This window comes from Trichomycterus rosablanca, chromosome 25 (genome assembly GCF_030014385.1).
Source record: "Trichomycterus rosablanca isolate fTriRos1 chromosome 25, fTriRos1.hap1, whole genome shotgun sequence".
NCBI lineage: Eukaryota > Metazoa > Chordata > Actinopteri > Siluriformes > Trichomycteridae > Trichomycterus > Trichomycterus rosablanca.
The window spans coordinates 6,685,114-6,710,789 of NC_086012.1; the positions used below are offsets into that span (position 1 = coordinate 6,685,114).

At 42.2% G+C, this 25,676-nt stretch overlaps 1 protein-coding gene across 1 annotated transcript in view; it reads left to right on the top strand.

The window, feature by feature from the left end:
• Positions 1-8,185: 8,185 nt before the first annotated feature.
• The window catches only part of LOC134302205 (guanylate-binding protein 1-like), a 30,227-nt gene continuing 12,736 nt past the window's right edge, over positions 8,186-25,676 (top strand). Inside the window, exons 1-9 of the mRNA XM_062987239.1 lie at positions 8,186-8,360; positions 9,563-9,690; positions 9,820-9,929; positions 10,866-11,059; positions 12,793-13,035; positions 13,170-13,447; positions 13,534-13,746; positions 15,489-15,591; positions 17,258-17,451. Of these exons, the coding sequence (XP_062843309.1) occupies positions 8,186-8,360; positions 9,563-9,690; positions 9,820-9,929; positions 10,866-11,059; positions 12,793-13,035; positions 13,170-13,447; positions 13,534-13,746; positions 15,489-15,591; positions 17,258-17,451 (1,638 nt within the window). The remainder of the gene's footprint in view (positions 8,361-9,562; positions 9,691-9,819; positions 9,930-10,865; positions 11,060-12,792; positions 13,036-13,169; positions 13,448-13,533; positions 13,747-15,488; positions 15,592-17,257; positions 17,452-25,676) is intronic.

Below are 25,676 nucleotides of genomic sequence, written 5' to 3' on the forward strand. Positions count from 1 at the left end.
GAGCTGCTTGCATGCACTTGGAAAATGTTCTTGGTGCCAGAGATAACCCGAAGGGTAGAACTTTGAACTGGAACACCCTGCCTTGAAATGCAAACCGCAGGAACCGTCTGTGTTCTGGTGCTATTGGAACGTGGAAATACGCATCGCGTAAGTCCACTAGGGTGAACCATTCGCATTTTGTACAATGCGAAGACCAGTCGCCGTGTGTAGCATTCGAAAGGGAAGAATCTTCAGGTAAGAGTTTAACCGACGGAGGTCCAGAATTGGTCGGAAGCCTCCGTCCTTCTTTGGAACAACAAAATATGTCGAATAGAAGCCCTCTGGTTGAACATGAGGGTCTACAACCTCTATTGCTCCTCTCCTCAGGAGGGAACAAACTTCCAGAGAGAGAGTGGAGGCATGAACTTTGTTTGCCACTGAAGTTGCTCTTGGCGAGGAAACACAAGGAGCTTCAGTTCTAGAGGCTTCTGAAAAAGCTGAGCGGCGTTCAAGGGCTTCTTTGACCGGAGGGCCAAAAACATACCCTGGCACCAGGGGCAGTGACCTGATCGTTGTCCTACAGGCTTCAGAAAGCGATGATTGGGCTAGCCACACTTACCGGCGCCCATGAATCAGTGTACCTATCAGCCTTCCGTGGCTTCGGGCCAAGTAGCCGACTGATTGTAGTGCTGTATTCAAGAGCACATCCACAGGTCCACTACTATCGGTACCTTGTAGAGAAGACTGCAAGGCCAGAAGTAGAAGAGAGAGAGAGTTGACTATTTTTGCCATCCTAGTGGCAGTGTCATGTGCCTTAGATAATAACCCATCAGTGCGTCTACACTCAGCACTTGGACAACGTGGGTCTGGGCGTAAGGCTTCATCAGCAGACACCACCTTAGATGCCACACAAGCATCCACCGCTGGCATCTGGCTCAGACCCATTGAAGCAGCATCTGCCATGGATGCTAGTGCCAGCTCTGCAGCACTTGCTCGCAAATGCTGGTTACTCGTATGGAACCCAGCTGTGAATTCGGCAGTAAAATCTTCTCCGGCAGGACCAGAGAAGTTATCGGATGGGACAGCCCGCGTAAAGAACTTACTAGTTTTTGGGGCTGTAGGAGTTGGGGGATCAAGTCCCAGTTTGGCCAATGACAACTTTAAGGCGCTATGCACTTGAGCAGCGTGCGCAGGGGTGGTCGACGGAGCGCTGGCTTCGCAGTTTTGAGAGCGCGAAGCAGAGAGAGACCCCGACCGTGCTGAAGCAGTCGGTGGGGAACCACCCGGTTGCAGAAAATCCTGAAAGAATTCTGCATTTGATGCTACTGTAGAAAGTGCGTCATCCGCTTTTTCTGAGACACCATCAGGGTCTTTAGGAAACCTTAACTCAGGCTCTGGAATACTTCGAGCATCTAGTTTGTCACCAAGCTCCATAAATAACGACTTCAACTGTGACAACTCATCGTGCGTTCCGACAGCGCCATGGACCATCTCTTTTTCTTCTGCACAGGCCCTGGTCCCTCCGAGGGCCGCTTTGCAGTGTTGCCCGTGCCGTGCTGAGGTGCTGGTAACGCAGCCTCGCACCCAACCTCTAGCCCCGCTAGCCGTTCTCGGCGGCGGTCTAGTGGAATAATCGCACAATCCATGCACGGGTTTACCAAGGCTTCACGCAGGTGATCCAGTCCAAGACACGACGGGCATTGGTCATGTCCGTCGTAAGGCTCCAAGGCAGCAAAGCACTGGTTACAGCCGTTTGAACACATGACGGCTCTCCACTGTTGTTATCGCTGCTTCACTCCCGGTATTGAATAGTGCCAAGGAGTACAAAACTGCACCGAGTACGACTCGAGGTGAAAACGGCGTGCCACCACGATGCTGCCGCTATATTATTACAAGCCGTCAGCTTCACTTAACACCGAGTGGAAACTCTAGGTGAAGGAGTTGCGCTGGTGGGTTAGCGATGTTGCCAGACTCGTTAAGGCGAATGAGTTTCGGGTTTCACTTAACACCGAGTATAAACTCTAGGTGAAGAGAGATGCACTGTTATCGCTCAGAGTTAACCTGAAGAACAGCGTGCTCCACTCAAAAACCGAGTGAAAACTCTAGGTTAGAGTGAGCTAACTTCGTTATAAATACAGTAGTCACTTACCTGAATTCCATTCAGTAACAACACACAGCTTCCTAGCTCATCCTTACACCGAGAGCACTCCAGGTGAATGGACTGCTGGCGCTGTGGTAATCCCAGCCCGTAGCGGATGAATATTCGTAGCTCCGACAATATGTCACCGGGCTGTTGCTTCGATTGAGGCGAGACGAGAAAAGAGGCAGTCCTGCAGTGGTCACAGGTGCAAATACCATGAGTGACATCACTGCAGGGGTCACGTGTGACTAATTTGGTATACAAATATCTCGATCTGAGCGCGCACGCGCGGGATTATCCACTACGTAAGTACCGCCCTGGCGATCAGGAGATACGAAACATAACCGTGCGCACGGATTTGTAAACTGTACTCATAGTGTAAAGTCCGTCCGCGGTCACGCTAACTGCGCTACAAGTTTTACTGTGCGCCTAAAACCCGTTTTACGGTAATACAGTTGCGAAGCATTGAAGAGGATAAAGCATCTTTTTTGCAGCTTAATATACTATATATTAGATATAATAACACACACACACACACACACACACACACACACACACACGTGTGTGTGTGTGTGTGTGTTATATCTAATATATAGTATATTAAGCTGCAAAAAAGATGCTTTATCCTCTTCAATGCTTCGCAACTGTATTACCGTAAAACGGGTTTTAGGCGCACAGTAAAACTTGTAGCGCAGACAATCCGTGCGTACGGTTTACTAAACCGAGGGTACGGATTACTAAACCGAGGGTACGGATTACTAAACCGAGGGTACGGATTACTAAACCGTGCGTACGGATTACTAAACCGAGGGTACGGATTACTAAACCGAGGGTACGGATTACTAAACCGAGGGTACGGATTACTAAACCGTGCGTACGGTTTACTAAACCGAGGGTACGGATTACTAAACCATGCGTACGGATTACGCTCTTCATATATATTTTTTTCCTTAGTGACCCCTAAGGGGCTCCGTATTTGGGTGAACGACGCACTGTTAGAAAACTCAGATAGCTTTTAGAGAACGTTTGCACATGCGCATTAATGTGTTTAACCACCGTCTAACTTACAAGCGCAGATTCAACAAACCAGCGGTCCATCACACACATCTCACATCATTTAACTTTCATTTTGTAGTAACGAGTAACGAATTTACATACAGTGAATGAAACGGAGTAAAAGTACACAATTTCTTTAGAAGATGTAGCAGAGTAAAAGTGAAAGTTGCCTAAAATTTTTATACTCCATTAAAGTACAAATACTTAAAAAAACTACTTAAGTACTGTAACGAAGTATTATTACTTCGTTACTATACACCACTGACGGTCAGGCATAACATTATGACATACCAATCAGGTATAACATTATGACCACCTTCCAAATGTTGTTTTGGTCCCACTTCTGCCGCCAAAACAGCCCTGACCCATTTAGGCATGGACTCTACTAGACCCCTGAAGGTGTGCTGTGGTATCTGGCACCAATGTGTTAGCAGCAGGTCCTTCAACTACTGTATGTTGTGAGGTGAGGCCTCCATGGATCCATGTTTTTCCAGCACATCCCACAGTTGTTCGACTGGATTGAGATCTGGGGAGTTTGGAGGCCATGTCAACACCTTAAACTTGTTGTTGTGATTTTTTGCTTTGTGGCAGGGCGCATTATCCTCCTGAAAAAGGCCACAGCCATCAGGGAATACCGTTTCCATGAAAGGGTGTACATGATCTGCAACAACGCTTAAGTCGGTGGTACGTGTCAGAGTACCATCCACATGGATGGCAGGACCCAAGGTTTCCCAAAAGATCATTGCCCAAAGCATCAAACTGACTCCGCCGGTGCCAAGTGTTCCCCTCACATGCACCCGGCCATCCATGTGATCATCAAACATAATTTATTAGACCAGGCCACCATCCTTTATGCTCCTTGGTCCAGTTCCAATGGTGCTATCACAGATGCTGCCATCACAAAAGTGTAAATTACCTTTGACAAGAGCACTGACACAGCCCCATACCATAACCCTGGCTTTTGGACTTGTTGCTGATAACAGTCTGGACGGTTCTTTTCGTCTTTGGTCAGGAGCACATGGCGACCAATAGAGAATGTGTGGAGAATATTGAAATGAAAAATGTGACGATGACGACCCCGAAAAATGACACAAAATAAAAGCTGAAACACTAAATCACTTGGTCTCCTCGGTGCCAAAACGTCTTTTAAGTGTGGTGAAAAGGAATGGCAACATTACAAAGTAGTAAATGCTTTACTGTCCCAACTTTTTGGAATGTGTTGCAGGCCTGAACTGCAGGAATGGATGTTTATTAATAAATGGAATGAAGTTGAGCAAATAAAACATGAAATATCTCAGGTTCATCCTGTCTGCAATCAAATAAAAGTCAAAATAAATGTAAGAAACTCTGTTTTCTAATTATCTGCATTTTCCATGCTGTCCCAACGTATATAGTTAATATAGAAAATGCAATTTAAAAAGATGCAATGTTTCTTACATTTACATTGGTTTTTATCCCACTGCAGGTATGAATTTAAGATATTTCATGTTTTATTTGGTCAACGTCATTTCAACTGTTAATATACAGTGTATCACAAAAGTGAGTACACCCCTCACATTTCTGCAGATATTTAAGTATATCTTTTCATGGGACAACACTGACAAAATGACACTTTGACACAATGAAAAGTAGTCTGTGTGCAGCTTATATAACAGTGTAAATTTATTCTTCCCTCAAAATAACTCAATATACAGCCATTAATGTCTAAACCACCGGCAACAAAAGTGAGTACACCCCTTAGTGAAAGTTCCTGAAGTGTCAATATTTTGTGTGGCCACCATTATTTCCCAGAACTGCCTTAACTCTCCTGGGCATGGAGTTTACCAGAGCTTCACAGGTTGCCACTGGAATGCTTTTCCACTCCTCCATGACGACATCACGGAGCTGGCGGATATTCGAGACTTTGTGCTCCTCCACCTTCCGCTTGAGGATGCCCCAAAGATGTTCTATTGGGTTTAGGTCTGGAGACATGCTTGGCCAGTCCATCACCTTTACCCTCAGCCTCTTCAATAAAGCAGTGGTCGTGTTAGAGGTGTGTTTGGGGTCATTATCATGCTGGAACACTGCCCTGCGACCCAGTTTCCAGAGGGAGGGGATCATGCTCTGCTTCAGTATTTCACAGTACATATTGGAGTTCATGTGTCCCTCAATGAAATGTAACTCCCCAACACCTGCTGCACTCATGCAGCCCCAGACCATGGCATTCCCACCACCATGCTTGACTGTAGGCATGACACACTTATCTTTGTACTCCTCACCTGATTGCCGCCACACATGCTTGAGACCATCTGAACCAAACAAATTAATCTTGGTCTCATCAGACCATAGGACATGGTTCCAGTAATCCATGTCCTTTGTTGACATGTCTTCAGCAACTGTTTGCGGGCTTTCTTGTGTAGAGACTTCAGAAGAGGCTTCCTTCTGGGGTGACAGCCATGCAGACCAATTTGATGTAGTGTGCGGCGTATGGTCTGAGCACTGACAGGCTGACCCCCTACCTTGTCAATCTCTGCAGCAATGCTGACAGCACTCCTGCGCCTATCTTTCAAAGACAGCAGTTGGATGTGACGCTGAGCACGTGCACTCAGCTTCTTTGGACGACCAATGCGAGGTCTGTTCTGAGTGGACCCTGCTCTTTTAAAACGCTGGATGATCTTGGCCACTGTGCTGCAGTTCAGTTTTAGGGTGTTGGCAATCTTCTTGTAGCCTTGGCCATCTTCATGTAGCGCAACAATTCGTCTTTTAAGATCCTTAGAGAGTTCTTTGCCATGAGGTGCCATGTTGGAACTTTCAGTGACCAGTATGAGAGAGTGTGAGAGCTGTACTACTAAATTGAACACACCTGCTCCCTATGCACACCTGAGACCTAGTAACACTAACAAATCACATGACATTTTGGAGGGAAAATGACAAGCAGTGCTCAATTTGGACATTTAGGGGTGTAGTCTCTTAGGGGTGTACTCACTTTTGTTGCCGGTGGTTTAGACATTAATGGCTGTATATTGAGTTATTTTGAGGGAAGAATAAATTTACACTGTTATATAAGCTGCACACAGAGTACTTTTCATTGTGTCAAAGTGTCATTTTGTAAGTGTTGTCCCATGAAAAGATATACTTAAATATCTGCAGAAATGTGAGGGGTGTACTCACTTTTGTGATACACTGTACATATGCATGTATTTCAGTCCTACAACACATTTAAAACTTTTACTCAAGTAATATTCTAAGAGGTGACTTTAACGTCTATGAAAGTACATTACTGGTAAGATAATATTGGCTTTTGGTATGGTACGAAAATATAAAAGTGTGGAAACTTTTTGAAGATTCTTTGTATATACTGGTGCTGGTCATAAAATTAGAATATCATGAAAAAGTTGATTTATTTCAGTAATTCCATTCAAAAAGTGAAACTTGTATATTATATTCATTCATTACACACAGACTGATATATTTCAAATGTTTATTTCTTTTAATGTTGATGATTATAACTGACAACTAATGAAAACCCCAAATTCAGTATCTCAGAAAATTAGAATATTGTGACAAGGTACAATTTTGAAGACACCTGGTGCCATACTCTAATCAGCTAATTAACTCAAAACACCTGCAAAGGCATTTAAATGGTCTCTCAGTGTAGTTCTGTAGGCTACACAATCATGGGGAAGACTGCTGACTTCACAGTTGTCCAAAAGACGACCATTGACACCTTGCGCAAGGAGGGCAAGACACAAAAGGTCATTGCTAAAGAGGCTGGCTGTTCACAGAGCTCTGTGTCCAAGCACATTAATAGAGAGGCGAAGGGAAGGAAAAGATGTGGTAGAAAAAAGTGTACAAGCAATAGGGATAACTGCACCCTGGAGAGGATTGTGAAACAAAACCCATTCAAAAATGTGGGGGAGATTCACAAAGAGTGGACTGCAGCTGGAGTCAGTGCTTCAAGAACCACCACGCACAGACGTATGCAAGACATGGGTTTCAGCTGTCGCATTCCTTGTGTCAAGCCACTCTTGAACAAGAGACAGCGTCAGAAGCGTCTCGCCTGGGCTAAAGACAAAAAGGACTGGACTGCTGCTGAGTGGTCCAAAGTTATGTTCTCTGATGAAAGTAAATTTTGCATTACCTTTGGAAATCAAGGTCCCAGAGTCTGGAGGAAGAGAGGAGAGGCACAGAATCCACGTTGCTTGAGCTCCAGTGTAAAGTTTCCACAGTCAGTGATGGTTTGGAGTGCCATGTCATCTGCTGGTGTTGGTCCACTGTGTTTTCTGAGGTCCAAGGTCAACGCAGCCGTCTACCAGGAAGTTTTAGAGCACTTCATGCTTCCTGCTGCTGACCAACTTTATGGAGATGCAGATTTCATTTTCCAACAGGACAAAGCTACCAGTACCTGGTTTAAGGACCATGGTATCCCTGTTCTTAATTGGCCAGCAAACTCGCCTGACCTTAACCCCATAGAAAATCTATGTGGTATTGTGAAGAGGAAGATGCGATACGCCAGACCCAACAATTCAGAAGAGCTGAAGGCCACTATCGGAGCAACCTGGGCTCTCATAACACCTGAGCAGTGCCACAGACTGATGGACTCCATGCCACGCCGCATTGCTGCAGTAATCCAGGCAAAAGGAGCCCCAACTAAGTATTGAGTGCTGTACATGCTCATACTTTTCATGTTCATACTTTTAAGTTGGCCAACATTTCTAAAAATCCTTTTTTTTTGTATTGGTCTTAAGTAATATTCTAATTTTCTGAGATACTGAATTTGGGGTTTTCATTAGTTGTCAGTTATAATCATCAACATTAAAAGAAATAAACATTTGAAATATATCAGTCTGTGTATAATGAATGAATATAATATAAAGTTTCACTTTTTGAATGGAATTACTGAAATAAATCAACTTTTTCATGATATTCTAATTTTATGACCAGCACCAGTATATACAATTTTTTCTTTTTTTGAGATACTACATTGTTAAATTGTGTGGATCTTGTGGCAGGGTTGAGATGTCCCAAGTCATGAGGGAGCCAGTGTGTTTCATCAGCACTGATGCAGACGGACAACTCTTTGTTACAAAGGAAGCTAAAGATATTCTGGATGAGATAACTCAGCCAGTGGTTGTGGTTTCTGTAGTTGGGCTCTACAGAACAGGAAAGTCTTACCTAATGAACCGTCTAGCAGGACAACAAACAGGTAAAATTCATCATGTGTATAATCAATATAATGGTCTCTACACTTTAGAGAAAAATAACTTTACTCTGACCTTTTATTTTGGTCAGAATTTTGGCAGCAATATTCTCCAAGCTATGTATTAAAACAATTTTCTTAATTTTCTCATCTGGTGCTTCATTGTGTCCAATAATTGTTTTGAATGGTTGACTTCCACTGAAATTGACAGCTAATGTCAAAGCTAAACACAGTGACACAGATGTGATGCCATCCATTTCTCTTGATTTACTCTAACTAGCACTGAGTTATATGTATCATGGAGATGTTCTTTGAGGAAAGTCAGGCAAAAAAGACCAAAAACTTCTCACCATTTAACCCATATGACTTATTTATTGCTTAAATGAGTGAGTCCTTGTTATGTTTCTTTGTTTTAATGTGCTGGGTAAGATCATTGTGACATCCATGATAAATTAAAAGTTTTGCTACACATATGAATGCAGACAACTTTACTGTTGTCCAATCTGTCTAAAAATGTCAGGACACCAGGGTATTGACAAAACTATAGTACAGGGTTGTCTTGGCAAAAATGGGGTGGGTCTAGTTACCCCAGTAAACTAATGCTAAAAATAATAATGCTATTAGTAAAAATAATAATCATGGGTCGCGACCCTTAAGTGGCCACATGGTTGCATGTGGAGAGACACACCCTAAGAGCACTCCTACCTCATCTCTTGTGCAGGCGCCTCTAATCAGCCGGCAGAGGTCGTAACTGCACCATTCTGACAGAGAGAAACCCACTTCCGGCCCCTTGTCCCGCCCCAACTGAACAACCGGCCAATCGCTGTTCACGTAGCCACTCAGCCTCGAGCCGGCAAGGTAGAGCTGGATTCAATACCATGTACCTCGTCACGTCTCGTGTGTTTTTGTGACAAAACGTAGATTCGGAGACCAGACAGACTCATCTGCGATTCCTCCTGATGGTAGATCGTGTAGTGTAAAAACTATAACGACTTAAAAGACTCCCGAGTGCAAGAGATCCATAATTAACTGAGCAGCGATCTCAACAACTTAAAAGTTGTGTAGTGTGAACTTGGCATAAGATGCATTGATTGTGTTGCCTGGGTTGTTTAAAAAATCATAAACAAAATGTGGGTTGATTGAAAAAAAATATGAAAAACCCTGCTATAGAAAATAATTATATAATCATAATTTTCCCTTTGTTTTAGGCTTTGCTTTGGGCAGCACCATCGAATCAAAAACTAAGGGCATCTGGATGTGGTGCATAAAGCACCCCTGTATAGATGATCACACACTGGTGCTGCTGGACACTGAGGGACTGGGGGATATTGAGAAGGTAAAAACAAAATCTCTACTACAATAGCATCTACTGTATAAATGCAACTCTAATTATGTATTAATTACAGTAAAAAAAAAGGTGTTAGAGGTTATAAGCTGACTTACTCAGTCACTAACACATTTTCAGGATGATGAAAAGCATGACACCTGGATCTTCTGCCTGGCTGTTCTGCTCAGCAGCACTCTAGTCTACAACAGCCTGGGGGTTATAGACAACACAGCACTTAAAAATCTTCAGTATCCTTCAACGAACAACAGACATACACCGATCAGCCATAACATTATGACCACCTCTTTGTTTCTACACTCACTGTCCAATTTATCAGCTACACTTACCATATGGAAGCACTTTGTAGATCTACAATTACTGACAGTAGTCCATCTGTTTCTCTACATGCTTTGTTAGCCCTCTTTCTGCTGTTCTTCAATGGTCAGGGAACCACAGAGTAGGTATTATTTGGGTGGTGGATCATTCTCAGCACTGCAGTGACACTGACATGGTGGTGGTGTGTTAGTGTGTGTTGTGCTGGTATGAGTGGATCAGACACAGCAGCGCTGATTGAGTTTTTAAACACCTCACTGTCACTGCTGGACTAAGAATAGTCCACCAACCAAAAACATTCAGCCAACAGCGCCCCAGGGGCAGCATCCTGTGACCACAGATGAGGGTCTAGAAGATGACCAACTCAAACAGCAGCAATAGATGAGCGATCGTCTCTGACTTTACATCTACAAGGTGCACCAACTAGGTAGGAGTGTCTAATAGAGTGGACAGTGAGTGGACATGGTACTGAAAAACTCCAGCAGCGCTGCTGTGTCTGATCCACTCATACCAGCACAACATACACTAACACCACCACCATGTCAGTGTCACTGCAGTGCTGAGAATGATCCACCACCCAAATAATACCTGCTCTGTGGTGGTCCTGATCACTGAAGAACAGGGTTAAAACAGGCTAAAAAGGTATGTAGAGAAACAGTAATTGTAGAACTACAAAGTGCTTCTATATGGTAAGTGGAGCTGATAAAATGGACAGTGAGTGTAGAAACAAGGAGGTGGTTTTAATGTTATGGCTGATCGGTGTATAACTAAACACATTATACTTTAATGAACTACAAACACATAACTAAACACATGAGAAATGGTTTGGCTCTTAATACATACCCATACAGCTACGTCACAGAACTGACTGAGAATATCCGAGTTAAAGCACAGGTGGGCAGCGATGATGACAGCTCGACAGAGTTCATGCGAGTTTTTCCATCTTTCATCTGGACTGTGCGAGACTTTACACTAGAGCTAAAGAGAGATGGCCAGTCAATTACCGCTGACGAATACCTGGAGGGTGCATTGGTGCTTAAACCAGGTAAAGAACATGTCTTATGTTTTGCATAAGTTGATTTTTAGAATAGAATCTTTATTGACACTATACACAGGTACAATGAAATTTTGAATGCCATTTCTCCAATAGCAGTAGTTAAGAAAAATTATTATTTACATTATGAAAAATAAATTAATAAAAAAACCTACAAAATTTTATTACAATCTGCTTAAGTAAATTTACACTGTAGTTTTAAATATTAAATACTGACTGTGTGTGTAAATGCTGCATAGTCCGTGTGTGAGGCATAGTCTTGGGTTTGTGTGTGTGCTCAGTCTTTTTCAGTTCTGTGATGTGTGGAGGCCACAGCTCTAGGAAAGAAGCTGTTCCTTAGCCTTATTTGTGCTTTTATTGTCCTGAATCGTTTGCCTGAGGGTAGTAGCTGGAACAATGTGTGTCCGGGGTGTGTGGTGTCCTTGATAATGCTGCTAGCCTTCTTCCTCAGTCTGCTAGAATACAGCACATCCAGAAAGTTTTGTGCCAATAATGGGCTGAGCTGTTTTCGCCACCCGATGCAGATCTTATCGCTCAGCGGTGGTGCAGTTTGAACATGGCTGGTTAGAATGCTTTCTATTGTGTTCCTGTAAAAGTTCACATGTAGTTTCCATTAACCATTAGTAGTTTTCTCCTGCCTGTAGGCCATCTCCTCATTGTTGGAAACCAGTCCGACTATTGTTGTCGTCTGCAAATTTAATTATTTTGTTGGAGTTAAGAATGGCGGTGTAATCATGTGTGAAGAGTGTGAACAGGTTAGGGCTTAACACACAACCCTGTGGAGTTCCTGTGTTTAGGACGAAGGTGGAGGAAGTGTGGTTGTTGAATCTGACCTGTTGTGGACATCCAGTAAGAAAGTCCATGATCCATCTACACACTGAGAAGTTGAGGCCCAGGTTCACTAGCTTGCTGACCAGTTTATGGGGGATGATTGTGTTAAATGCAAAGCTAAAGTCTACAAATAAAATCCTCATATAACTGTCGGGTTCCTTCAAATGTGTCGACCAAATTGTTAAAGCCAAACTGATACCTGTTCAGGTCAGATGGGATGACCATTCTGATGTGTGAAAGCACAGCTTCTCAAAGCATTTCATGACTATGGGTGTTAGAGCCACTGGATGATAGTGTTTTTGGCACACAGTCGGGAACTCCATCTGTACCTGACACTTTGCTTGCACTCCTCAGGGTAGTTCTCACCTGGTGGTGCTCTAGAACCAGTGTTGGTCCACCAGCCCAACCCTCATACCGACACACACAAACGTACATGTCTTATGTCCAAACTCCACTAGAATTTATTATAAACTTTGTTATCCATACAAATATAAATTAAGTGACAAATCACCTTTAGAGTGGAATTATTACAATTATGACATGGATTATGTATCTTAAATTTTTTATTGCGTATCAGTATTCATTCAGGCTTATAGACTGCTATTTGAACAAGCACAGTGTAAATCTGTCAGAGTAAGCCTGGACTTCACCGACAATCTGACCCAGGAATTTAATTCTTGTTAATCTGAAGGACTTTATCCTTAAACAGACATCATTCTGTTTACTTGTAAATGCTGTATTCACATGCTTTGCATCTGACTGTTAAACCTGTATTGCTATTGTATCTATTTTAATAGATGAGTAATTGTACTTAATCAAGTATTTTCTAACTTTATTTTCAGATGTTACAGACTCTCACACTTCTGTCTAATTCCTGTTTTCCTTATTTAAAGGTTGTTCGTCTGGGATAGAGCGTTTGAACCGGACAAGGCTAGGTTTGCGCAACTTTTTTGCAACAAGAAAGTGTTTTGTATTTCCACGACCGACCAAGGATGAAGACCTGATGAGGATGGAGGAGCTGACAGAGGCAGAGCTTAATGCAAAATTTTTGGAGCAGGCCGAGGTGTTTTGTAACTATGTTTTTAACAGTGCAAAACCTAAAGCCATTACAGGAGGACAAACGCTTACCGGCAATGGTCAGTTATTCTTTTTACAGTTTGGCATACTTTAGGAAAATACAGTTTTTTTGATATTCTAAAACTTTATTTCTTATTGAAATAAATAATTAAATCGGCTAATGACAGTCTAACAATGTCAATTGTTCTCCCAGTTTTGGGCAGTCTGGCCGAGGTGTATGTGGAAGCAATTCGTAGTGGTAAGGTTCCCTGTCTGGAGAATGCAGTGGAGGCTCTGACTCAGATCCAGAATAAGCAGGCAGTAGATCAAGCACTGCAGATCTACAGGGAACAGGTCTCCATGTCAGTCTGCTTTCCATTAGACCCGCTCGAGCTATCAGACATCCACAGACAAGCAGAGAAAAAGGCCATTTATGCCTTCATCAGCATTTCCTTTAATGACTGTGAGCAGAAGGCACAGATGGAACTCATGGTACCTTAAAACACACAAATACCCACACAGAAATGTTTATGATAACCAAAATTGTTTGTCAAACATTCTAACTTTCTCTTTTATAGAAACAGATTCAGAATGAATATGAGGACTTATGTGCTCAGAATAGGAATCAGTTTCTGCTTGTGTGTAAAGAGATTCTCAAACATGTGTTCACTTCACTGGATGAGGATCTGCATGATGGCTCTTTTATACATCCTGGAGGATACCTAAAGTACAGAAACAAACTGCAATGCCTTACAAAGCAGTACAGAGCAGAAACAAACAACAAGCTAATGGTACATGTGTAAAGTATGCTATTTAAATAAGCACATACAGTGGAGGAAATAAGTATTTGATCCCCCACTGATTTTGAAAGTTTGTACTCTGACAAATAATTAAACAGTCTATGATTTTTATGGTAGCTTCATTTTAACAGTGAGAGATGGAATATCAAAAAGAAAATCTAGAAAATTAAATAATATTTAAATAAAAAATAATTTGCATTTCATTGAGGGAACTAAGTATTTGATCCCCTAAAAACCATGACTAATGTTGGCTCCCACAGACCACTGACACACCCTAATCTCAGTGAAGTCGTTACCTGCATGAGAGACACCTGTCCCAAATTGTCACCTGTGTAAAAGGCCACCTGCCAACAGACTCAGTGACACTCCAACATCTCCACCATGTTTAAGACTAAAGAGCTGTCTAAAGATGTCAGGGACAAAATTGTTGACCTACACAAGGCTGAAATGGGCTACAAAGCCATAAGTAAGAAGCTGGATGAGAAGGTGACAACTGTTGGTGCAATTATTCGGAAGTGGAAGAAGTACAACATTACTGTCAATCGACCTAGGCCTGGAGCTCCATGCAAGATATCACCTCGTGGAGTCTCATTGATCATGAGGAGCTGGTTAATGATCTCAAGGCAGTTGGGACCACAGTCTCCAAAAAAACCATTGGTAATACACTGAGACGTAATGGTTTAAAATCCTGCAGTGCACGCAAGGTTCCTCTGCTCAAGAATGCTCATGTCCAGGCCCACCTCAAGTTCGCCAATGAACATATTAATGACTCCGAGAGAGACTGGGAGAAGGTGCTGTGGTCAGATGAGACCAAAATTGAGCTCTTTGGCCTCAACTCAACTCGACGTGTTTGGAGGAAGAAAAATACAGAATATGACCCTAAGAACACCATCCCCACCGTCAAGCATGGTGGTGGAAGTATTATGTTTTGGGGGTGTTTTTCTTCTAAGGGCACAGGCCAACTTCACCGCATCGACGGGAAGATGAACGGGGCCATGTATCGCAAAATCCTGGGTGACAACCTCCTTGCCTCCGCCAGGGCACTGAAAATGGGTCGTGGATGGGTCTTCCAGCACGACAACGACCCAAAACATACAGCCAAGGAAACAAAGGAGTGGCTCCATTAGAAGCATATCAAGGTCATGGAATGGCCTAGCCAGTCTTCTGACCTCAATCCCATAGAAAATCTATGGAGAGAGCTGAAGCTTCGCGTTTCCAAATGCACGCCTAAAAACCTTAAGGATTTGGAGATGATCTGCAGAGAGGAGTGGGCCAAAATTACTCCTGAAGTGTGTGCAAACCTTATAAAAAACTACAAGAAACGTCTGACTGCTGTGCTTGCCAACAAGGGTTTTGCCACCAAGTATTAAATGATGTTTTACTAGGGGGTCAAATACTTATTTCCTACAATGAAATTCAAATTAATTTTTATTTCTCATTTCATGTAATTTTCTCAGTTTTTCTTTTGATATTCTATGTGTCACTGTTAAAATAAAGCTGGCATAAAATTATGAGACGTTTCATTTATTTTTTTTGTATTAAAACTTTTAAAGTCAGTGGGGGATCAAATACTTATTTCCTCCACTGTACATATTTGTCTTGGTATTGGATTTTTTCTTTAATAATTGCAGGAAGTACCAAGATTAAGAACATGACATGCATGGTAATAACAGGTAGACTATTGATAAAAGTGTGATGAACTACAAAGCTACATGTGTGCTGTGTTTTTACAGAGTGAGGAGGTGTTGAGTGAGTATTTAAAAGAACAGGAGAAGTTTGACATGCGTATTCTGTTAGCTGATCAACGTCTTTCTGAAGCAGAGAAGAGGGAGGAAGGTAAACACACACATGGCTGTTGTAGGATTGTTTACAAGAATAACTCTTACCTGCTTATATTGTTATTGTGTGCTTTACCACTGACAGTTTTTATACAGTTGTACATCCCTTTTGTAGTATGTACAGTAATTTATTGTACTGTTCTTTAGGCTGCATTGCCCATCCTACTATGTTCTTAACCCCTCCACTGCTCAAGCTGACACCACATTTCTGCTCTCCTGATGTCTAATGTCAATGATGTCTGTGTAGGCACCGGTCCAGTCAATAGCACCTGCTGAGAGTAATAGACTGCTCCACCAGAGCATCTTACAATCATTAAAGGAAAATTAATTAAGTATTAAGACATTACAATTTTTTTTTTTGAAAAGTTGCAATCTTCCCAAAGCATAAACAGCTAAATGTTGCAAAAAACAATGAAAGAAAACAATGAACAAGTGTTACGGCCCCTAGGATGGTATTAGGCGTATGGACGAGGTTGGTAACAAATTGAACTGTGCAGAAGTACCAGAGTGGCAGAAAAAAACAAATTCAGACACAAACTCTAGTTTGTATTTGTAGTTTACTGGTGAAAATGAAAATTAATAGCACAAACACAGATTTGTGGGACCAGCTACACAGACCATATATGCAATATAAAATGTACTTAATAACAAAAACCAAGGGACGCTGGGCTTAGGTGGTGCTAAAGAAAAGAAAATAATAAAACATAACAAGCCTTTCCTATTTTACACCACCAAAATTTCTAACCCCTAACAAAAAAAAGAATCAAAACAAAACTACTCTAAGTTTACCTGTCTTAATCAAAAATACAAGGGGTGGCACACACCTCTTACCTAATGTATTTAGACAGGGAGTTACCTATGTGTGGTGGTTGTGTATTGGCGCGCCATTTCTTACCTGCCCAGGCTCCAAAACACAGCCACGCGTCCTCCGCACAAAATATACCAAAACTTTGGTGACTTGACCGTCTGAACGTCACTAGTATGAGTATTAGCTCTCAACAATGAGAAAACCACACTTTGAAACACTCCGTCTTTCCGCCACGCCACGCCACACCACCTGGTCCGCTGCCGCCACGCTGATGATTCACATCACTTACATGATGTAATCAATTTGTGAAGTCCCGCCTGTGAGCCCAGGCATGTCAATCTCTGATCAGAATCAGCTTCGATACAGCTCATGCAGTTTGACAGAAGAGAGACAATCACCATGGAGCATATACATGTCACAAAAAAAATAAACCCATTCGTGCCTGGGCACGTAACAACAAGCATTACCAATAGGAAATAGAAAAATAAATGTTAACCAAATAATGACATGGTGTGATGACCAGAGAAGAGCTGTTTTAACATGAGATTCTAGAATGTTTAAAAAATTCCTCCTGATTGTTGTACAAGTCTGATGGTCAGATTTGCAGCTACATGAAACATGATTGCACCTAAATACTGTTCTTCCACTTTTCAATTTTGGGCCAAGACAGCAAAAGATTAATACATGTTTGGAATAAAGTACAATTGCTTGTGTTTTCTTAGTTTATTTTGTCTAGTATGACTTGGATTAGAAATAGACCACAATTTATGTGTAATCCATGTACAAATAATACATGTGATAATAAGATTCTTTTTGAATAAAAAAATGTCAATGTCTGGGACTGGGTGCATCACAGAGAGGCGCTTGCAGAATGAGGCACTACACCAACAACAGAGAGCTTTGAAAGAAAAAAATCAGCTGCAAGAGCAGATGCTTCATGATCAAGAGAGGACATACAAGGAACACTTAAACGAGACACTGCAGCGCATGGAGAGAGAAATGAACAGATCAAAGGAGGATAATGAACGAGTCCTGGAGGCCAAACTAAAAGTAAGAGATGCTTGTGTTTTGTCAGTTGAAGTGAATATATTTAAGTGCTGTATGTGGGTGTGTTCAACTACAATCAGAAAAACATTCTAAAGCAGTGCCTTCTCTGGCAAAGAAAAGCTGGTGAAGCACAATAAACCCTGAATGGTCAGTATCCAACTCATCAATAAAACTAAATACAAACCCACTTGCTCAGTGAATCCAAACACAAACTCATTTTATCTATGAAGTCACAAATGCACACATTACCATAAAGCAGAAGTTAGCAGCAGTAGAGACCAGAATATAAGTTACATTACTATGTTAGGATAAATCTTTTGTTCAAAAGGTCCTGAAGAAAGCAGTCGAAGGAAGTCCAGAAAGTACTCTTTAAAACACTTTATTAAGTGTAAAAATAATCTGTGAATATATATCAGAGCTAAGCCGGCCGGCGCTCCTTACTCCTGCAGTCTAGACACACCACGTAAGAAAGAGGCCGATCTGAGCCCGCCATCCCTTTTTTTAAACTAGTCTAGGCTCCTCCTACGCCGCTGCTGTTGGAGCCAATGAAATGTGCTAAAAAGCCCCGGGCTCCGCCTCCCCCCTTCGGTATGAGTCAGGGGGGGGGGGATCCGGGTCACGGCGTCATTTTGAACAATAGACCATGTGGTCTGGATGTAATTTATGTTTAATAATGATATGTTAAAAACCTAACAATCCCCCCTTGAAAGCATCTTAATGCTTTCACAATAACTTTTAACTATAGGTTAGGTGTTTCTAGATCCCAGGAGATAAGGATAGCCGTCAGCAACCCCCCAATTTAACCCCTTCTGACTACATGGCCACTGGGCTGAATTTTATACAATAAAACGTTTCTAAAAATAAAAAGGCTACCAATTAAACTAAAGGAACCGTACCTATCGCAACAGCTCCTAACCCTGAAACAAACAAACAAACAAAAAATAATAAAAACAGGAAATCAAAATAAAGTAATTTAAAAAATAGGAAATCAAACACGAGAAAAATAAAATAAAAACAATGGGTGCGTGGCTTCTACAGGAAGTCCGTTCAGGTTGTCCTCCACCAGACAGAGCTGCAGATATTCAGAAGGGGCCCATAGCTCCTGTGTCTCTGCATGACTCCTAATGTCTTATGGATTCTCCCCTGTCGGCCTTACCTGTTTCCACAGCAGCACAAACATTTCCTAAAAATAGCAGAGTACCAAACATATATACATTGTAAACAATCCTGAACTAACCCCTTGCGTTTTGCAGCTAAACTATGTGTGTTGCACTTAACTAGTGTTTTCAAAGATGGTCTATGTGTCTGCGAACTATATGTTTATGTTTTTTCTCCTAGTCTAACTAAATTCTCCCCCCTCGTCTTGTTCCGCTCCGTTGATTCCGCTGGACTCTTCTTCCACATAGTCGGTTTTGTCGGGCTTTTCTGCTGTGGGTTGTTCCCTGTAGGCAGGTCCAGTTAGTGCCACTTCTGTCCCTTGGAGTGGGTCTTCCAGTCCCCTCAGTGTCTGCCTCTGCCAGTCCTTCCAAGTCTCCTTCCTTCATCACGGTGTGTGATTAGTAGTGCTGGTCCTCTCTCCTCGTCTTGTCTGGTCGGTTTTACCTTTAATTGAGCAGAGTTAGTAGCACTTATGCCGCTCGAAGTGGGTCTTCCGGCCCACCTTCAAGGGTATCCTCCTCATCATCATCTACATGATATCTCGACAAATCAGCCAACACCATCTGGATAACTGGTGGATCCTGCCCCCCTCTGCTTCCTCTACTCACTATATCTATTAAAAAATTTTCTATTAATACCCTGATGCACGGGATACCACAACAACAACATATCACTAAAATTACCAATCCTACGCATGCTGACATCACCAAACTCGCAATAACTTCCTTCCATGGCCCAAACATCCCTTCTAGCCACTTAACCCATTCATACACACATACAATCATACAACAGACAAACATATACAGTGTATCACAAAAGTGAGTACACCCCTCACATTTCTGCAGATATTTAAGTATATCTTTTAATGGGACAACACTGACAAAATGACACTTTGACACAATGAAAAGTAGTCTGTGCGCAGCTTATATAACAGTGTAAATTTATTCTTCCCTCAAAATAACTCAATATACAGCCATTAATGTCTAAACCACCGGCAACAAAAGTGAGTACACCCCTAAGAGACTACACCCCTAAATGTCCAAATTGAGCACTGCTTGTCATTTTCCCTCCAAAATGTCATGTGATTTGTTAGTGTTACTAGGTCTCAGGTGTGCATAGGGAGCAGGTGTGTTCAATTTAGTAGTACAGCTCTCACACTCTCTCATTCTGGTCACTGAAAGTTCCAACATGGCACCTCATGGCAAAGAACTCTCTGAGGATCTTAAAAGACGAATTGTTGCGCTACATGAAGATGGCCAAGGCTACAAGAAGATTGCCAACACCCTGAAACTGAGCTGCAGCACAGTGGCCAAGATCATCCAGCGTTTTAAAGGAGCAGGGTCCACTCAGAACAGACCTCGCGTTGGTCGTCCAAAGAAGCTGAGTGCACGTGCTCAGCGTCACATCCAACTGCTGTCTTTAAAAAATAGGCGCAGGAGTGCTGTCAGCATTGCTGCAGAGATTGAAAAGGTGGGGGGTCAGCCTGTCAGTGCTCAGACCATACGCCGCACACTACATCAAATTGGTCTGCATGGCTGTCACCCCAGAAGGAAGCCTCTTCTGAAGTCTCTACACAAGAAAGCCCGCAAACAGTTTGCTGAAGACATGTCAACAAAGGACATGGATTACTGGAACCATGTCCTATGGTCTGATGAGACCAAGATTAATTTGTTTGGTTTAGATGGTCTCAAGCATGTGTGGCGGCAATCAGGTGAGGAGTACAAAGATAAGTGTGTCATGCCTACAGTCAAGCATGGTGGTGGGAATGCCATGGTCTGGGGCTGCATGAGTGCAGCAGGTGTTGGGGAGTTACATTTCATTGAGGGACACATGAACTCCAATATGTACTGTGAAATACTGAAGCAGAGCATGATCCCCTCCCTCCGGAAACTGGGTCGCAGGGCAGTGTTCCAGCATGATAATGACCCCAAACACACCTCTAAGACGACCACTGCTTTATTGAAGAGGCTGAAGGTAAAGGTGATGGACTGGCCAAGCATGTCTCCAGACCTAAACCCAATAGAACATCTTTGGGGCATCCTCAAGCGGAAGGTGGAGGAGCGCAAAGTCTCGAATATCCACCAGCTCCGTGATGTCGTCATGGAGGAGTGGAAAAGCATTCCAGTGGCAACCTGTGAAGCTCTGGTAAACTCCATGCCCAGGAGAGTTAAGGCAGTTCTGGGAAATAATGGTGGCCACACAAAATATTGACACTTCAGGAACTTTCACTAAGGGGTGTACTCACTTTTGTTGCCGGTGGTTTAGACATTAATGGCTGTATATTGAGTTATTTTGAGGGAAGAATAAATTTACACTGTTATATAAGCTGCACACAGACTACTTTTCATTGTGTCAAAGTGTCATTTTGTCAGTGTTGTCCCATGAAAAGATATAATTAAATATCTGCAGAAATGTGAGGGGTGTACTCACTTTTGTGATACACTGTAAGCTACTTACCCAGCCCTCACTGCAGCCACCCCACTCCCAACAACGGGATACACGGCCACGGTGAGCTTAGACACCACTGCCGCAAGGCTTTCTGGGTAAAGCCCGTGCCAGACCCAGTGGCGACGCTACACTGCCCCCTCCCTAATGGTCAACCGTCCCGGTGACCCACTCACCAGCGTCTACTGGGTGGCTCCATGTCCGGACCGCACCCCATTACACTGCTGAGTCGCTCTTCCACCCACTGCTGGACCGGGCACCCTGCCCCTACAGCCACCTGGGCTAGCGCACTCCGACAGACCGGGCATATTGGCTCACCAAACCATCAGAGCCACCCAAACACCACGATCCCACTTCTGACACCAATGTGGCGCCGGCGAGTAAGGAAGGTTAGCGTCAGGGCCGCAAGTGAGCTGCCTTTGGCAGTTCATTCAGTGTTTTAGGGACAGACACTCATTCATTCACACATCCCTTCTGAAAAATGTCCCCTGTTTATCGGTTCTGGTTTGTTGCTCCTGAAACAGGTGTAATTGTCTTTATAAGCTTTGATGTTGGTTGGGGTTGGTTCCTGAGTTAGTGGGTGAGACATGGATAAATTCTCTGTGTGTTAAATTAGACATTTTAGACCGCTTTAAACAACCTTTCGAGCAAAATCTGTAACACGTATTAAGAAAAAGATAAACTGATAGGTTTTAACGAGACACACCCTAGAACAGAAAATTCCTGCCTAGTCGAAGAATACGAGTATTCTTTTAACATTCACTGGCACAACTCACTCGGTTGTCCAAACACAACTCAGACAAAAGAACGTAAACCTCAGTACAACAACAGTGTCTACTGGAAACAAACAATTACTTCACCGCGACCGACAATGGCCCTATGGAAACAAACATATACTTCAAGGCAATCGACAGTGATCCCCTGGAAACAAACAATTACTTCACCGCGACCGACAATGGTCCTATGGAAACAAACATATACTTTAGGGCAATCGACAGTGATCCCCTGGAAACAAACAATTACTTCACCGCGACCGACAATGGTCCTATGGAAACAAACATATACTTTAGGGCAATCGACAGTGATCCCCTGGAAACAAACAATTACTTCACCGCAACCGACAATGGTCCTATGGAAACAAACATATACTTCAAGGCAATCGACAGTGATCCCCTGGAAACAAACAATTACTTCACCGCGACCGACAATGGCCCTATGGAAACAAACATATACTTCAAGGCAATCGACAGTGATCCCCTGGAAACAAACAATTACTTCACAGCGACCGACAATGGCCCTATGGAAACAAACATATACTTCATTACTTGTCTCTCATACTGCATTAACCCTTCCTGCTATATAAAATTCCCCTTCAAACAGTTCAAACTGATCAGAGCAGAAGGTGCATACACATTACATCTAACATTTTCTACACTTATTCTACTCCATCATCGTCGCATGCTAGAGAGCCTTCAAATTTTCTAAATCACATTTTTCCCAATACAAAATCACCAATCCACTATTTATTATTTACTCTGCCATACTTAAAATAACAACAGCTCTGCTATATCAACTTCCATCAGTCCTACAAACCCCTGACTTATATTATTTATTCATTCAGATTTTTACCCCAACTTTTGGTCACTGGTACTAACACACCTCCTGCTTCTAACAATACAGACTACATTTCCCACAATCCAACAGACTCTCACATGACCATCTCCTGCTCCTAGTCAGCCAATCCCTCATGCTCATCATCACCAGCGCTTTGATCCACTTTGGCTTTCTTGAATCACATTAAACTCTACTTAAACAGTTCCATTTAGTTAACTCACTGCAAAGTACTACCAACCTATACTATCTCTATTGTATTATTGTTACATCTCCCTACAAATGTCATTAACCCCACATCACTATGGTACCTGCATCCCTACTCTCACTAAAACACAAGCTCCTACAGCCCTATCTAATTTACTTTTGCAACTGAACCTTTTTTCTACATAGTCTCTGTTTTTCTAATACCCTACTGTAAAATACATCCAAAACCTCTATAAGATGTTACTGAACCCCTCACTTTTTATTATGGAACCCAGATCTTCAGGTGGATGTCTATTAACACACACTACTGTCCCACACGGTCTTGAGATTTCACTGCATAACGTTTCCATCCAGTCTCACATCAGCTTTCCCTTCCTCTTGTCTGATGATGTCATTACTTTGGCATTCTGTACCTCAGCACCCCATATGCCTCTTGAACACTGCTTTACTCAAACATCAGAATGCAACAACAGCCATGACACACATCTGCAAGATCTGGTATTCATAATTTTTACATCATCTTTGGTACTGCATAAGTGTCCACCATCCTCAGCCCGTACACAGTAGCTTAAATATCAGACTTCTCTTTACTCATGCAGGGCCTGCAGTTTATGGCCTCAACCCCCCACTGGGTTGCTGTGTGTCTGTGAAACCTATGACCTGGGTCTCCAGTCACCCCCCTTCATGTACTTCTCTCCTAACAAGTTATTTTCTTCTCACTATTCCCTCAATCTTTAAATTGCACTCATCTATGATCATGCATAGTATTGGCACAAGGTTTACTGCACCACATTGAACCGATCTAACTTCTTCAATAAACTATATAATATAAAATGAGTGAGTTGACCTGATCAATTAGCTAGAAAAGATTCATCGGATACAACACAAGCATCAAATATTACCAATTGCCAATTAACAATTTCCAAAAAATATTACCAATTATATTTAATCTCCTGAGACCCGAGCTTTGATTTTTTCAATGCATTTTTCCTATTCCTTATGTTTTTAACGTTAGTTGGGCGACACGGTGGCTCAGTGGGTAGTACCGTCGCACACCGTCACAGCAAGAAGGTCCCCCCTCCGCGGAGCCCGCATGTTGTCGCGTGGGCCTCCCCCGGGGTGCTCCGGTTTCCTCCCACAGTCCAAAGACATGCCAGCGAGGCGAACCAGAGACACTGAACCGTCCACGACTGTGCCCGATATAACCTGAGCAACCACCGCTCCTGTCATAAATGTAACCAAAGTGCAAAACACAATGTCAAAATCTCAATAAAGAAACAAACAAACTTTATTAGTGTTCTAGTACTTTTGCTACCACTAGCTGGCAGACAAAAGTGTCCACTAATGGGGACAATCGATCGAAGTTTAGCAGGTCAAGGAATAAGGCATAACAAAACCAAAATGTAATGTCCTCATATGTGAGGTAAGGCTGAAGATTACCTTCACCAGGCGTCCCTGAATCTGCATGCATATACGTACCTGAATCTGCATGCATATCCGTAGGTCTGCCAGTCCAGCTGCCCCAGCACAATGTATCACAGGATTTCATACACAAAGCGGCATATTAAACATAAATTCTTATTCCTGCCATAATACTCCCCCCTTTTTCAAATTTTACAATCAAATCTTGAAAATAAAATATTAAATAAACCTTCTAAATGTGTTTATCCTGTTGGAAAGCACAGAATTTTAAAGTTAGTTCAATCAAAGTCTGGTGTTAGCTGAACCTGTAAACAAAAGTACACTGTAGTGTTTATACAATCATTAACTTGATACGTGAGATGTTTTCCTTTCAGTTATAGAACATAATTTGGCACTAACCGAGTTAGATAAGTATAACCCTCAAGATCACTTAGTATAACTGCGGATATTTCTGTAGCAGACAAAGACAAAGAAAATTCTGCACAAATCCAGAAGGGATCAGAGTCCCTGTCTTGTACAGAAATAGTGGTACCTTCAGGCATTATTTCCAATTTAATTCCAGAGGCAAACAAATGATCACACCTCATAAGATTTATAGGGCTATGAAATCTCACTCTTTACAACTACACAATATTTTAGAAACAGTAACATGTTAGCTTTTACCTTTTACTTGTATTCAGCATTTGTATACAGAGAAAAACACGACCTCACTCTCAAATAAACATAAGCTTTGACAATATATAATCTAATATATTACCATATGTCCTAATCAGAGGTGGAAAGAGTACCAAAAAATTGTATTCAAGTAAAAGTACTATTACTTTATTTAATCTTTACTTAATTACAAGTAAAGTTACTACTCTGAAAATCCACTCAAGCAAAAAGTAGAAAGTAACTCATTTAAAATGTACTCACCGAGTAAACAGCAGGGGGTCTCCTCTGTGTAATGTAAACAGGAGTGGATACAAACCTCACAACAGTAGTATTTAATTCAAATGCAACAGTAGAAACGTTGTCCTTAACTCAAATGCAATAGAAGAAACATGTTGATACAACAATTAAAACAGTTAGGGATGTGTAATGTGTTATTTCAAATGACATAAAACTTTTTCAACTTGTATAATCACTAGCGATGTGTCGTAAAATGATTCGAATCCATGAATCGGCTCTTCTAACCGAAACAAAGGAACCGACTCTTCCGGCAGTCGCCATGTAAATACGCGGCTCTTCAAAAGGAACCGAGACAAAAGACTCGACTCCCTGTCGCAACTCACTGAATTCGCGATTTCTTTAGCGTTTTTTATTTTTATTTTGCTCGGTAACAGATGCTATTCAAAATGTAACAATTACTAATACAAAACATACTTAAGCAAAAGCAAAATTAC